Below are 16,019 nucleotides of genomic sequence, written 5' to 3'. Positions count from 1 at the left end.
TTTCAGGGTGCGCACTTTAGCCGAATACACTGGCCTTCGATTTTTTGAGGTGTAATCAGCCTGGTAACGGGCAAATTTTAAGTCCTCTCTTAGCCCACGAAGCATTTTGCCAAGACACTCATACTCCGCCATTTTTGCTTGGATTCGGGACCCAAAATTGGCCAAAGACTCCCTGGGACCCAATGCCCCCCATTGCTGGGGTTCAGAGGTACCTTGCCTCCCCATGTTTCTCCTCAACTCCTCACCTTCATGCAGGTCTTTACCTGCAGCCTTGCTTGTAGCCTTCCTTGCAGCCTTGCTGCTTCCAGATATGGACGGTGGAGTTGGTTCTGCATTTCTGCGGATCCTGGAGGATCTCCGTACCCCATCCTGGGAGTTGGCCGTTGCAATGTCACCTCCACCTCCCGCCGGCCTGGTAAGGGAGATGGGGACGTTGGGGTTCATGCAGGGAAACCCTTCCCCGAAGGCTGCCACAAACCTGGGGGGGGGGGGGGGGGGAGGGCTGGTGAAAATCCTGCTGCTCTCTGGTTCTCTGGTTCTCCTGGAGCTGACGATCACACAACCACACCCTGAACAGGAAGTAGTGCAACAGCTGGAGACACCCTATTTGGAAAGCACTGCTGTAGGGTAATTTGGTGGTGGATGCAAATCCCTAATTTAGGCCTCAAATGCACATGGTGCTCTTTCACTTTGGAGCCCTCTCATATTTCAAGGCAACAGTTTTTGGTTACAAATTTTTTTTCTCTTCTTTTACCCCTTAAGAAAAGGTAAATTTTGGGTCTACACCAGCATGTTAGTGTAAACAGAGTGTACCATATACATTTGAGGCCTAAATTGGTGATTTGCACAGGGGTGGCTGGTAGTTACAGCAGTTCTGACATAAACATAAAAAACACCCATATGTGACCCCCATTTAGAAAACTACACCCCTCACGTAAAGTAACAAGGGGTATAGTGAGCCTTAACATCCCACAGGTGTTTGACAAATTTTTGTTAAAGTTGGAGGTGAAAATAAAAAAATTTATATTTTTTTCCCTAAAATGCTATTGTTACCCCAATTTTATCATTTTCACAAGGGGTAATAGGAAAAAAAGCCCAGCAAAATTTGTAACCCCATCTCTTCTGAGTCAGAAAATACCCCACATGTGGATGTAAAGTGCTCTGCGGGTGAACTACAGGGCTCAGAAGAGAAGGAGCACCATTGGGCTTTTGGAGAGAGAATCTGGCTGAAATTGAAGGCCATGTGCATTTAGGCCTCCATGGTGCCAGAACAGTGAACCCCCCCCCCCCCACATGTGACCCCATTTTGGAAACTACACCCCTAATAAGAAGTGCAGTGAGCATTTACATCTCACAGGTGTCTGATAGATTTTTTTGAGCAGTGGTCTGCCAAAAGAAAAATGAAAATTTTTCATTTGCACAGCCCACTGTTCCAAAGATCTGTCAAATGTCAGTGGGGTTTAACCCCTTAAGGAACCAGCCCATTTTCACCTTAAGGACCCAGCCATTTTTGCACATCTGACCATTGTCATTTTAAGCATTAATAACTCTGGGATACTTTTACTTTTCATTCTGATTCTGACATTGTTTTTTCGTGACATATTCTACTTCATGTTAGTGGTAAATTTTTGTCGAGGCTTGCATCATTTCTTGGTGAAAAATTCAAAAATTTGATGAAAAAATTGAAAATTTAGCATTTTTCTAACTTTGAAGCTCTCTGCTTGTAACAAAAACAGACATTCCAAATAAATAATATATTGATTCACAGATACAATATGTCTACTTTATATTTTCATCATAAAGTTGACAGGTTTTAACTTTTAGAAGATATCAGAGGGCTTCAAAGTTCAGCAGCACTTTTCCAATTTTTCACAACATTTTCTAAATTGGAATTTTTCAGGGACCAGTTCAGTTTTGAAGTGGATTTGAAGGGCCTTCATACTAGAAATACCCCACAAATGACCACATTATAAAAACTGCACCCCTCAAAGTATCCAAAATGACATTTGGGTAAGTGTGTTAACCCTTTAGGTGTTTCACAGGAATAGCAGCAAAGTGAAGGAGGAAATTCAAAATCTCCATTTTTTACACTCGCATGTTCTTGTAGACCCAGTTTTTGAATTTTTACAAGGGGTAATAGGAGAAAAAGCCCCCCAAAATTTGTAACCCAATTTCTCTAGAGTAAGGAAATACCTCATATGTGTATGTAAAGTGTTCGGCTGGTGCAGTAGAGGGCTCAGAAGGGAAGGAGCAACAATGGGATTTTGGAGAGTGAATTTTTGCTGAAATGGTTTTTGGGGGGCATGTCACATTTTGGAAGCCCCTATGGTGCCAGAAGAGCAGAAAACCCCCACATGGCATACCATTTTGGAAACTACACCCCTCAAGCCACGTACCAAGGGGTCCAGTGAGCCTTAACACCCCACAGGTCTTTTACGACTTTTCGTTAAATTTGGATGTGTAAATGAAAAAAAAAAAAAAAAAAGTTTCACTTCCAGGCAGTGGAAGAGAGGTGGTTGTGGTTGTGATAAATATAAAGCAAATACACTATGTTGAGCTAGCGATTGTTTGTCTGTATACAAGAGTGTGAAGCATACAAGTGAGTGAGTATAAAAGTGAGGGGACTTAAAATTAAGGGACTTTAAATTCAGGAAGTTTAAATTGAAATATTTGATTTTTTTTTCTTTTCTGTTAATTTTTGCAATCCCCAAATCTAGTATGACCTCCATGTTGGAAAAGGCAGTCCAGTGTGCATCTTGCGCAATGTATGCAATCCTTGAACAACAGTTTGAGGGTGCATATTGTTGTGCGAGATGTGTGCGAGTTGCTCATTTAGAAGCCCAGATCCTGGATCTAGAGGAGCAACTGGCAACACTGAGATGCATTGACAACCCGCAGAATAGTCTCCTGCTCACTGAGCAGGTACTCTCTGGGGTCGAGGTGGGGATGGATAGTGGGACGGAGGGGCAGGACAGTCAGGCAGTTAGCTGGGTTACAGTTAGAAAACGGGGTAGAGGGAAAAGTGTCAGGGAGGCTAGTCCTGAACTGGCACACCCCAACAAGTTTGCCCAGTTGGCAGATGAGGGGGATGTCATTTCAGAGCTAGCGGTACTGCAGCAGGACTCTGCCTCTGACCGCCAGGGGGGTGTCTGCTCCAGTAAGGAGGGAGGGAGGAGAGCAGGGCAGGCCAGACAGGTACTGGTAGTGGGGGACTCAATTATTAGGGGGACAGACAGGGTGATCTGTCACAAAGACCGGGATAGCCGAACAGTGTGTTGTCTTCCTGGCGCTCGAGTTCGGCACATCGCGGATCGGGTTGACAGGTTGCTGGGTGGGGCTGGAGAAGACCCAGCAGTCATGGTACATATTGGCACCAATGACAAAGTAAGAGGTAGATGGAGTGTCCTTAAAAATGATTTCAGGGACTTAGGCTGCAAGCTTAAGGCAAGGACCTCCAAGGTAGTATTTTCTGAAATATTACCTGTACCACGAGCCGTACCAGAGAGGCTGCGGGAGATAAGGGAGGTAAACAAGTGGCTCAGAAGCTGGTGTAGAAAGGAGGGGTTTGGGTTCATGGAGAACTGGGCAGACTTCGACTTTAAAGGAAACAGATTTCTGACTATAGCTAAAGACCATTATCTGTCCCAAATGGTGCAGGGCCTGACCAGAGGGGGCGCCCTACTAGACTTAATATTTACCAACGTACTGAAACTGGCAGAGTAATTAATGTGCAAGTAGATGGACACCGAGGAAATAGTGATCATAATGTAATACATTATAACTTGTTCTTCAATAAGGGAATCTCTCGAGGGGCCACAAAAACAATGAACTTTCGAAAAGCAAAGTTCGATCAACTCAGAGAAGCCCATAACAATATAAAATGGGATAATGTCCTCAAAAATAACAATACTGACACTAAATGGGAGACTTTTAAAAATATCTTAAATTTTCACTGTAAGATGTATATACTTTATAGGAATAAAAGGGTCAGAAATAAAAGAAAACCAATATGGATGAATAAAAATGTTAAGGGGGCAATAAATGACTAAAATAAAGCATTTCAGTTACTAAAACAGGACAGCAGTGAAGAAGCATTAAAAAGCTATAGAGAAAAATGTGAAATATGTAAAAAACAGATAAAAGCCGCAAAAATAGAGACAGAAAGACTCATTGCCAAAGAGAGTATGACTAACACCAAAATGTTCTTTAATTATATAAATAGCAAAAAGGTCAAAAATGAAAGTGTTGGCCCTTTAAAAAATGATGAGGAAGAAATTATAAACGGGGATCAGGAAAAAGCAAATATACTAAAATTCTTCTCCACTGTATTCACTGAGGAAAATGAAATGCCAGGTGAAATACAGTGTGATAAGGTAAGCTCCCCAGTACAGGTCACCTGTCTAACCCAGGAAGAAGTACAGTGCCACCTACAAAAAATCAAAATAGACAAATCACCAGGTCCAGATGGCATTCACCCCCATGTTCTAAAGGAATTAAGTAATGTAATAGACAGACGCGGAGGTGTTGAGGGGCATGTGTGGAACTCCGCTACTCCTTGCTGGGATTTGAATAGACTGGCCCAGACCCTTTCTTGTGGATGGAGAGTGGAGCTGAGTAAAACGATCAGACTTTACATGTGATGAATATCTAACAGTGCAGAAGCCGGTGAAACCATTGATTAATACCCCGGCAATATTCTGAACAGAAGCAGCCTCTTGCACTGGCCCCATGTGGAATGGACAATATTGGATGCCTGACTCTCTGCCTGGTCACTCCTCCTAGCGATTTGGAGAAACCGGGACTCATGGACTAAATTGAACAACTTGGTCTTAGCAGAATTCCTCTCTCATGAAATTGGACCCCTCCCTGGACCCAATAAGATCAGTGACTCTGGGGGGTGATTGCACTGTCTACCAGGGGGAGCGTGAATACGCTAATGATTCCGTAGTTGCATATTAGTATGCTATATTTGGTGGTGGATATTTCTGGATCAGGGTGTGATACCCTAGGTTTTAAGCGCTCCCCAGAGCCATATGGGACTGTGAATTCTTACTTTTGTATGCTGTAAATAACGGGATTTAAATTCTCGAGTGGGAGGGGCCTATGGTGTATAAAGTTGCTAAGTTGGTCCGTGATATCCCCATAGTGATACATACACCCCACAAATATAAAGTGAAGAGAAATAGTGGGTGAAATGGCCCCTAAGGTGAACCCCAGAAGATCAGGGGGTAGCTCGCCACAAAAAGATAAGGGGGCTATGGGTAAATTGGATAAAATATGGAAGTCTCCAGCTGTGGGTATAAAAACTAGAACCCAGAAGGATCTCTCCCCTAGTAAAACAGGCTCTAGGTACTCGGTCTTGGCGGTGGAAGAAACTGAGGAAGGGCAGTCTGTGCCCCCTGTGGGAACACAGATGTTGGAGGAGATCTTGGGAGGGGTGAAAAAATCTAATTGTGCAATTGAGGAGATAAATAAACAATTAGGTGTGGTATCTACCGAGGTATCTCTGATAAGACACGATATGACTAAAATGAGAGAGAGGATTTCCAGACTGGAGGAAGAAGCCCCTAAAACAGAAAATAGGATTACGGTTTTGGAGGAGGAGGTTAATGACTTGAAAAAGGAGAGGACATCTGTTAAAGATAAGCTCACTGACCTTGAGGATAGATCCAGACGTTGTAATATAAGGATGGTGGGGTTTCCTGATGGGATGGTGGGGTTTCCTGAGGGGGTGGAGGGGGGGGGGGACTCTGCCATACAGTTTCTTAGTAGGTGGTTGAAGGAGGGGATAGGGGAAGGGCATCTTACTCCAATGTTTGGGATTGAACGAGCTCATCAGTGCCAAGGCGTATTCCCCCTCCGGGGGGTCCCCCTAGGACAATCCTAATTAAGTTATATACCTCCCAGGACAGGGATACTATCCTTAGGAGGGCAAGAGAGATGAGGGACCTACAGTATAATGGACAGAATATTTTTCTATATCCGGATTTCTCTTGGGAGACCCAGAGGAAAAGGGCATCCTTTCGGGAGATAAAAAGGCGGCTAAAGAACGCAGGGGTGCCCTTCTCTCTGCTGTTTCCAACGAGACTCCGGGTTGAGCATAAGGGAAAGGTAACAATATTTGGAACCCCACAAGAAGTCTCAGATTGGATGGATAAATAAGGCATCTAATATAAGGCACTACTGTGGCATTAGGGGTTGGAAGTATTAGTTGAGTAATAATGTTACGTCTCGGGGGGGAGGGGGGAGGGGTTGGGGGGTTCTCTGGGGTGTCACTAGGATAGGAGTGCATAGTAGAAGTACGGTGCATTATGGGGAGAGGGGGGGTGCGGGGGGGGGGGAAGGATAAGGGAAAGGAGGGAGGGATGGCACGGGATGATCAAAAGAGTGTTTTGTTTTTTTTTTTTCTCTCTCTTCTTCTTCTCTCTTTTCTTTTTTCTCTTAGGCAAATATATCTATGCTTAAATTATTAGCCTGGAACATACGAGGTATGTCGGATAGAATTAAAAAGTGTGCAGTCTTCGATTATATTCGGAGGTGCCTTCCTGCGATCATATGTTTAGTTGAGACCCATAGGTCAAGAGATGAGCAGATACTTCCAAGGAAGTGGGCCAAAGAAGAATACCACTCCAGACTCTCTTCCTACTCCATGGGAGTATCAGTATATGTTCACAGGAGGGTACCATTCGAGACTAAGAATGCAAAGGTAGATAAGTATGGTCGATATGTATTTCTTTATGGAATATGGGAAGATAGGGCAGTCATCTTGGCTTTTGTTTATATTCCTCCATCTTTTAGAGTGGATGTTCTGAGGGACCTCGTGAGCTATAGCGAAAGTAAGACACATTCGGCATTATGGATAGTTGGAGATTTGAACAATGTAATAGACCCTAGTATGGACAGATACAAATTAGGTAGGAATGTAGGGGGGAACGAAACAGCATTGGCGAGATACTGTGGAGAGATGAATTGGGTTGATGGGTGGCGGAAACTAAACCCAGGAGTAAGACAGTACTCATGTTTTAGTACCTCATATAACACCGCTTCCCGAATTGACTTATGCCTGTGTGATAAGAATGCAATGACCTGGACCAGCAGGGTGCAGTATAAAGCTAAAACCCTATCGGACCATTGCCCAGTGGTGGTGGAAATTGGAGGTAAGGTAATGGGTGGGAAAAGGTTGGGCTTTCGGCTCAACCCCCACTGGATTGAATTAGTGGGCGACCAGGACTGGTTTAGACAGGAAATAGAGGCATTCTGGGAGATTAATCATAAGTCCGCAAACCCTCAGGTGGTATGGGATACTATGAAGGCATACTTGAGGGGTCTATATATAGGGCGAATCAATTAAAAAAAAAAAGGAATTCTCACAGGAAGAATCAGTACTGAATAGTAAAGTGGCAACATTAGAAGCAGGGATAGAAGAGGATAGTGGGGGGAACAGCTGTTAGAACTGAAGGCAGCTCAAGAGGAATATAAAGAATATCTACTTAAAAAGGCACAAAATAAACTATTCTTCAGTGGGCAATTTAATTTCTTTGAGAAAGGGAAACCAAATAAGACACTGTCAAGATTACTTAAAAATCAAGGCGACGAACGTGGTATTATGGCTCTGAGGAGGGAGGATGACAGCATAACCACAGATAGAGAAGAAATAGCCCAAATGGTTGGCTCTTTTTTCTCCAATCTCTATATGGGCAGCTATATTAATAGGGCGGAGGTAGCGGAATTCTTGAGGGGAATTAATATTCCGAGTTTGACAGAGGATGTCAGGGACTCCCTGGATGACCCAATCTCCCTCCAGGAATTGGAGGAGGCATTGGCATCAATCCAAGGGAATACATCCCCTGGGTCTGACGGCATTCCTTTCTAGATATATAGAATATACTCAATCCTGCTGCTTCCAAAACTGCTGGGTATCATTAATGAATCCTGGAGGGGGGGGGGGGGGGTTCTCCCTAAATCTATGTGTGAGGCTAATATTAGACTCATTAGGAAAAAAGATAAGGATCCCTTGGATTTGGGCTCATATCTCCTTGCTTAATACAGATATAAAGATAATAGCGAAAGCACTGGCAAGGAGATTGGATAAAGTAGTGGAGGTAGTGGTGGGCGGTGACCAGGGAGGGTTTAGGTCAGGAAGAACGGTTCATGACAATATCCACCAGGTGTATGAAGCAATCCAGAGTGGATCCCGTGGCCCCCGCTCCATTCTGTCATTGGATGCTACTAAAGCTTTTGACAGGGTGGAGTGGGAATACCTCTGGGAAGTTTTGAAAAGGGTTAGGGTGGGCCCGAGGTTTTTGAGTTATATTCAGCTACTATACACTAACCCCGAGGCGAGTGTGGTGGTAGATGGAACCCCCTCCTACCCATTCAAACTAAGTAGAGGAACAAGGCAGGGCTGCCCCCTCTCACCCTTTTTATTTTTAATTTATATTGAACCCTTAGCGGCTTGGATAAGAGATAATGATGTTTATGAGGGATTTGGAGTAAATGGAGAGAAGAGTAAGATCTTGTTATTTGTAGATGATATCCTCCTTTTTGTAACTAACCCACAAGAAAAAATACATCGTATCATTAAGATGTTCGAGGCATTTGCCCCTCTATCTGGGTTGGACATAAATTGGAGTAAATCTACTATGCTCCCCCTGGATGAAGATATGGGGGAGACGGTGGGAAGACTATCCGTGTTAAAAAAAAATGAATGTCTCCATTATCTGGGAGTAAAAATAGCAGCCACGAATGATAGGTTTGTGATTAACAATATACTGCCCCTTTTGAATAGTTTAGCGAAGAGAGTAGAAGTATGGATTAAAATGCCCTTCTCTATGTCAGAAAGGATGGCGATAATAAAAATGGTGGTCCTCCCACAGATCCTTTTTTTTCTTGCTACCTCGCCAGTGTGGATCGGCAAATGCTGGTTCCGGAAGATAGAAGTGATACTGGGTAGATTGTTATGGGGAAGAAAAAGGGTTCGTCTGAAGTACAGATATTTTATGGCCCCTGGAGATAGGGGGGGATTGGATATGCCCAATTTCTTTGTTTATTACATGGCCGCGCAGTTGGTACGAATCGTGAATTGGAGAAATTTTAGATATCTGGAGAAGATTGTAGTAGATAAGGAGAAAGTGAACATATATGAGGTGTTGGAATGAGATGATTATGAGGAGAGTGGGTCAAATAACACGATGTTATTGTATAAATATAGGAAAGTATGGGAAAGATTAAAGGGAGAATTACATGTAGGAAATAGTTTTGGGTTCACACCCCTATGGGGTAACAATAAATTTAAAGAATTGGTGAAGTGTGAGTCAACTTTTTGGGATAGTAAGGGTATAAAACGACTGGAACAATTATTTGATAAAGGACAACTCTTTTCATTTGAGCACATAAAAAGGGGGTATGATATTAGTGATAACGATTGGCTGTACTATTGGCAAGTTAGTCATGCAGTCCATAACACGATAGATAAGGAGATATATGTAGCACAGAAACACAATTTCATAGAAGCACTAACTCAAATAGAGCACTTTAAAAAAAAAAAGGAATATCAATTTTGTATAAGAAATTAAATAAGATTATTGGAGTAAGGGGGATCGACAGAATTAAAGACAAATGGTCCGGAATAGTGGGTACTGTGTCTGAGGAAGATTGGGACATTATGGCCCAAAATATAAGCAAGGTTTCTCGTAATATGGAACATAAAATTACACAATTTAAGATATTACACAAGACCCACTATTCCGCGCTTCATTTACATAGGATAGGGGTGAGAATCACTTCACAGTGTGTTAAATGTGGTTTGGAAGAGGCGGAATTTTTACATAGTTTTTGGTCGTGTGAGAAGATATCTGTTTTCTGGGAATCTGTAATAAAAGAGGTAGAAAGTAAAATCCCTGTGAAGGTACCTCGTACGATAGAGTTTATACTGCTGGGAGCTATTGGTAAGATGGGCAAATTTGATTAGACATACTCTTGGATGTAAACAAGTATGGATTTGGCTTCTATGGCTTTTGCTTTTCTTCCGATTGGTGATGTTGTTTTATCGGATTTGTACAATGTATTTTTGTAATTGTTTAATATTAAAATAAAAAAAATATAAAAAAAAAGTAATGTAATAGACAGACCCCAATTTTTAATATTCAGGGACTCTATAGTGACAGGGACTGTTCCCCAGGACTGGCGCATGGCAAATGTGGTGCCAATATTTAAGAAGGGGTCAAAAGGTGACCCCGGGAATTATAGACCTGTTAGTTTAACCTCGGTAAATTGTTTGAGGGTTTCCTAAGAGATGCTATTTTGGAATATCTTGATAAAAATAAATGTATGACCCTGTATCAGCATGGATTTATGAGGGATTGATCCTGTCAAACTAACCTGATCAGCTTTTATGAGGAGGTGAGCACAAGACTGGACCAGGGGCAATCGCTGGATGTCGTATATCTGGATTTTTCCAAAGCATTTGATACGGTTCCACATAAAAGGTTGGTGCATAAAATGAGAAGGTTTGGGCTGGGTGAGAATGTGCGCAAGTGGGTAAGTAACTGGCTCAATGATAGGAAACAGAGGGTGTTTATTAATGGTACTTATTCTGATTGGGTGACTGTTACTAGTGGGGTACCACAGGGGTCCGTCTTGGGTCCTGTCCTATTTAATATATTCATGAATGACCTTGCAGAGGGGTTGAATAGTAAAGTAGCAATCTTTGCAGATGACACCAAACTCTGTAAAGTGGTAAACACTATAGAGGACAGTGCACTGTTACAAATGGATCTGGATAGGTTGGAGGTTTGGGCTGGGAAGTGGCAGATGAGGTTCAACACTGATAAATGTAAGGTAATGCAAAAATCCGAGCTGGGATTATGTATTAAATGGAAGAACACTTAGGACGACTGACATGGAAAAGGACTTAGGAGCCTTAGGTAACAGTAAACTTAGCTGTAGTGACCAGTGTCGGGCAGCTGCTGCCAAGGCTAATAAAATCATGGGGTACATCAATAGGGGCATAGATGCCGACGACAAGGAAATAATGCTACCGCTGTACAAATCACTAGTCAGTCCTCACATAGAGTACTGTGTACAGTACTGAGCACCAGTGTACAAGAAAGATATAGTGGAGCTGGAGAGGGTTCAAATCCCACTAAGGACAACAATAAATAAAGACATTATTATTATTATAATAACGTCAGCAGAGAGCACTGTGCTCGTGATGTCATCAGAGAGCATTCCAAAAAGAAAATAATTTCCTCTGTAGTATTCAGCAGCTAATAAGTACAGGAAAGATTACGATTTTTTAATAGAAGTCATTTACAAATCTGTTTAACTTTCCGGAGCCAGTTGATTTAAAAGAAAAAAAAGGTTTTCACCGGAGTACCCCTTTAACCCCTTCATGACCCAGCCCATTTTCACCTTCAGGTCCTGGGCATTTTTTGAAAATCTGACCACTGTCACTTTAAACATTAATAACTCTGGAATGCTTTTACTTATCATTCTGATTCCGAGAACTGCTGTAACAATCAGCCACCCCTGTGCAAATCGCCTCAAATGTACATGGTGCACTCTCCCTTCTGAGCCTTGTTGTGCGCCCCCAGAGCACTTTGCGCCCACATATGGGGTATCTCCATACTCGGGAGAAATTGCATTACAAATTTAGAGGATCTTTTTTCCCCTTTTACCTCTTGTGAAAATGAAAAGTATAGGGCAACACCAGCATGTCAGAGTAAAAAAATTATTTTTTTACACTAACATGCTGGTGTAGACCCCAACTTCACCTTTTCATAAGGGGTTAAAGAAGAAAAAGCCCCCCAAAATTTGTAAGGCAATTTCTCCCGAGTACGGCAATACCCCATATGTGTCCCAAAACTGTTGCCCTGAAATACAACAGGGCTCCAAAGTGAGAGAGCGCCATGCGCATTTGAGGCCTGAATTAGGGATTTGCATAGGGGTGGACATAGGGGTATTCTATGCCAATGATTCCCAAACAGGGTGCCTCCAGCTGTTGCAAAACTCCCAGCATGCCTGGACAGTCAATGGCTGTCCGGCAATACTGGGAGTTATTATTTTGCAACAGCTGGAGGCTCCGTTTTGGAAACAGTAGCGTACCAGACGTTTTTCATTTTTTTGGGGGCTGTGTAGGGATAATGTGTATATGTAGTGTTTTTTACTTTTTATTTTAGGTTAGTGTTAGTGTAGTGTTTTTAGGGTACAGTCACATGGGCAGAGGTTCACAGCAAGTTTGCCGCTGGGAGTTTGAGCTGCAGCGCAAATTTTGCGCCATCTCAAACTTGCAGCACTCACTGTAAACCTCCGCCCATGTGAGTGTACCCTGTACATTCACATTGGGGGGAGGGGGCAAACATCCAGCTGTTGCAAACTCCGAGCATGCCCTTTGGCTGTCCGTGCATGCTGGGAGTTGTAGTTTTGCAACAGCTGGAGGCACACTGGTTTGGAAACACTAAGTTAAGTAATAAACTTTCAAGTGTTTTGCAACCAAACTTAGCGTTTCCAAACCAGTGTGCCTCCAGCTGTTGAAAAACTACAACTCCCAGCATGCATGGTCTGTCAGTGCATGCTGGGAGTTATAGTTTTGCAACAATTGAAACAGCTGGAGGCACTGAGGTAGCAAACGGACAATGTTTCCCAACTAGTGTGCCTCCAGTTGTTGCAAAACTACAACTCCCAGCATGCCCAGACTGCCCAAGCATGCTGGAAGTTGTAGTTCGGCAATATCTGAAGGATCAGATGTTGCCGAACTACAACTTCCAGCATGCTTGGGCAGTCTGGGCATGCTGGGAGTTGTAGTTTTGCAATATCTGGAGGTCCACAGTTTGGAGACCACTGTATAATGGTCTCCAATCTATGCTCTTCCAGATGTTAGAGAACTACAACTCCCAGCATGCCTGAACAGACTGAGCATGCTGGGAGTTGTAGTTTTGCAACATCTGGAACAGCACAGATTGGAGACCATTATACAGTGGTCTCCAAACTGTGGACCTCCAGATGTTACAAAACTACAACTCCCAGCATGCCCAGAAAGCCAAAGGCTGTCTGGGCATGCTGGGAGTTGCCGTTTTGAAACTCCCAGAGGCAGCAGTGAGATCGCTTTACGGCGATCTCACTGCTGCCAATGAAGATGCCGCACTGCTGCCGGAAACTCACCTCCGGGACGCAGCGCCGCCGGGACCGCCTGGAGGACGTCGCTCGCAACGGGACCACTCGGGACACCGCATGGTCGGGTAAGTGATGCCGGGGGATGGGTAAGGGACACTTAGCAGAGCGGTGTGTGTCCCGATCCCCGTGATCGGGACTTACACACCGCGCTGCTAAATATTCTGATAGCGAAACGCTGCTATTAGCTAGTCAGAGTTGACCAGCTGATAGCAGCGATCGCTGGGGGGGGGGGGGGGGGGGGATGAAACCCCCCGTGGTCGCATGGTAAGATGGCTGGCTATCAGTGATAGCCACCATCTTACCGGGCGCTGCGGGATGCCGCGAGTAGCGGCAAAAATGTTCATGACGTACCTGTATGTCATGGGTCGGGAACACCTTGCCACCCATGACGTACAGGTATGTCATAGGTCGGGAAGGGGTTAATGGTATAGAGAACTGTGTCTAGTGCATTAACTCTGATTTTTTGCCCATTGAAACCAGTAGGCCCATTGTGGTCTATGGGGAAAGCTGCTGAGTTGCCCATAGCAACCAATCAGATCGCTTCTTTCATTTTTGAAAAAGTCTCTGAAAAATGAAGGAAGTAATCTGATTGGTTGCTATGGGCAACTCAGAAACTTTTCCAGGAAAATATGCTGAGTTGCCCATAGCAACCAATCAGATCGCTTCTTTCATTTTGCAAAGGCATTGTGAAAAATGAAAGAAGCAATCTGGTTGCTATGGGCAACTGCACAACTCTTCCTCTACACTGGTCTTAATGAATCTCCCCCATAGAGGGAGATTTATCAAAACCTGCCCAGAGGGAAAGTTTCTGAGTTGCCCATAGCAACCAATCAGATCGCTTCTTTCATTTTTGAAAAAGCCTCTGAAAAATGAAGGATATTTTTGAGATTTTGGAAGCTGGGATACTCACTACACCCATGCATATCTAGATAATTAAGTATGGGGGGAACTTAAATTTATTTTTTAAATCACATGGAGTTTTGACTTTACTTCATTATGGTCGAATAAAGCACTTAAAGAGTTCCTTAAAATTAAAGATTCACTCTTTTGGATGAAAAGGGGCTTATTTATGTAAATCAATTATACGCTTTAGGTCAAATAAAGTCGTTTGAAGAGATAGCCCATAAGTGTGTGGGGGGAAGACAATCACAAACATTGTTTTTTACAAATAAGTAACACAGATCATAAAGCAATAAAAGGAGAGATTGGAGATTTCAGGGATTCTATATATAAGAAAAGTTTAATTAGACTATTTCCTTATGCAAAGTTGCTGTCTGGGCATGCTGGGAGTTGTGGTTCTGCAGCGGTTGGGGGTTCACAGCTTGAAGACCACTGCTATAGAGGGTGCAAATGTATCTGAGCCCTGGAACTCAAATAATGTGAAATATGAGATGATCAAAATGGAGCCCCTGCACTAATTACTTGGGTTCTGAGGTCTGTAAGGTCCATAGTAAAAACATCAGGTTCTGTCTATAGCAGATACTAAATCATGGCAGCTCAAAGAAACAAGCAGTCATTCTGACATGTCACATGTGATGTCATAGACAGCTGGAGGCCTGACATCCCACTGACAGCCGCCCGAGCCTTCAGTCTGTTCCAGTGCGATTAGTGAGAATAGTGAGATTAGCGTCTTCTTTTTCTACTTGTCTGAAATGGAGCTAAAAGGACTGGGGTTCGTCCCCCTCCTGTTGGCGTTTTGGTGTGCGGCCTGGCTTGCCACCAGCTACATCATGACGGTCGTCCTCGGCCATGCAGCCTCGCCACTGATGAGCATCAGGTAAGATAAACAAGCAAATGATTCTTATTTCATGGGTTGGGAGTGAGGAAATATCCATAATAACATTGGTTTCTTTTCCTTCACAGTGACGTGGGAAATGTCTTTCCCGAAAGCATATTATTCAGAATTGGATTTATAGGGACGTCCATTGGCACTTTGGTACTAACCTTTCTTATTTATAAGTATATGGTTATGCATACTGAAGAGTTCAGGGGTCATCAGGTCCTGATCCAGAGGATCCTGCTGGCCATTGTGTGGGCCTCCTGTTTTTCCACAGCTGTTATGCATGTATTGTCCCCCGAAGAATATCCCAGGATACACTTTGTCAGCACGATAATTTCCATTACATGTGAAGCCTTATACTACCTTGGGCAGTCCATCCAGATGTATAAATTACCAGGAGCAAAAAAAGTCATCCACCATAGTAGATGCACCTGCTGTGGCCTGACTTTTGTCTGTGTAGTTTTCTATTTTGGATATGAAACATTAAAGGAATTATTCCATAATGATGAAGACTGGGACGAGATCCGTGAAATCCCCATCATAATCATCGAGTGGGTGATGCTTCTACTGATCCTGATAAACATCGTGACCTATTATTCCACCATGCAGAGGTTATTGTTGACCGTCTCCAGAAACAGCTGCACACTCTCTCTTAGAGTAAAAATTGATGACTTCGGGGTGTAGACCACCACGGGGGCCATCAAGTGGACTTCTGGGAGAGATACTGCACAGGACACGGAAAACATCTAAAGAAGAATAACTGGGGGACTACATATGGTGCCAGTAATCATGACACAATAATATGAGCTGGTGATATTACCTATACAAAAAAAAATAAAAAAAATTATAAAAAAATATTGGTGTGTGAAGTGTAATACCTAGTTAGAAAAACAGAATCAAATTCATCATTATAACCCCCCTCTGCATTACCCTGTTTATTATTTTTCAAGCAAGCACTTTGTTCTAATTCGTCCACTCTCTGGCGTGCTCCTTGTATAAGGGGTTTGGGATACCCTTTTTGTTTAAAACGATCCTCCAGGTTCTCTAGTTGTTGTAGGTATTTTTG

General features: G+C 43.2%; 1 protein-coding gene across 1 annotated transcript in view; it reads left to right on the top strand.

The window, feature by feature from the left end:
• The window catches only part of LOC130298404 (uncharacterized), a 39,305-nt gene extending 23,554 nt beyond the window's left edge, over positions 1 to 15,751 (top strand). The window contains exon 2 of the mRNA XM_056551323.1: positions 15,037 to 15,751. Within this exon, the coding sequence (XP_056407298.1) occupies positions 15,037 to 15,637 (601 nt within the window). The 3' untranslated portion in view covers positions 15,638 to 15,751. The remainder of the gene's footprint in view (positions 1 to 15,036) is intronic.
• The last annotated feature ends 268 nt before the right edge of the window (positions 15,752 to 16,019 follow it).

Source organism: Hyla sarda (assembly GCF_029499605.1).
Source record: "Hyla sarda isolate aHylSar1 chromosome 2 unlocalized genomic scaffold, aHylSar1.hap1 SUPER_2_unloc_8, whole genome shotgun sequence".
In the NCBI taxonomy this organism is placed as follows: Eukaryota; Metazoa; Chordata; class Amphibia; order Anura; family Hylidae; genus Hyla; species Hyla sarda.
The sequence above is the reverse complement of the archived record's forward strand: the minus strand, read 5'-3'. Positions and strand labels throughout refer to the sequence as shown.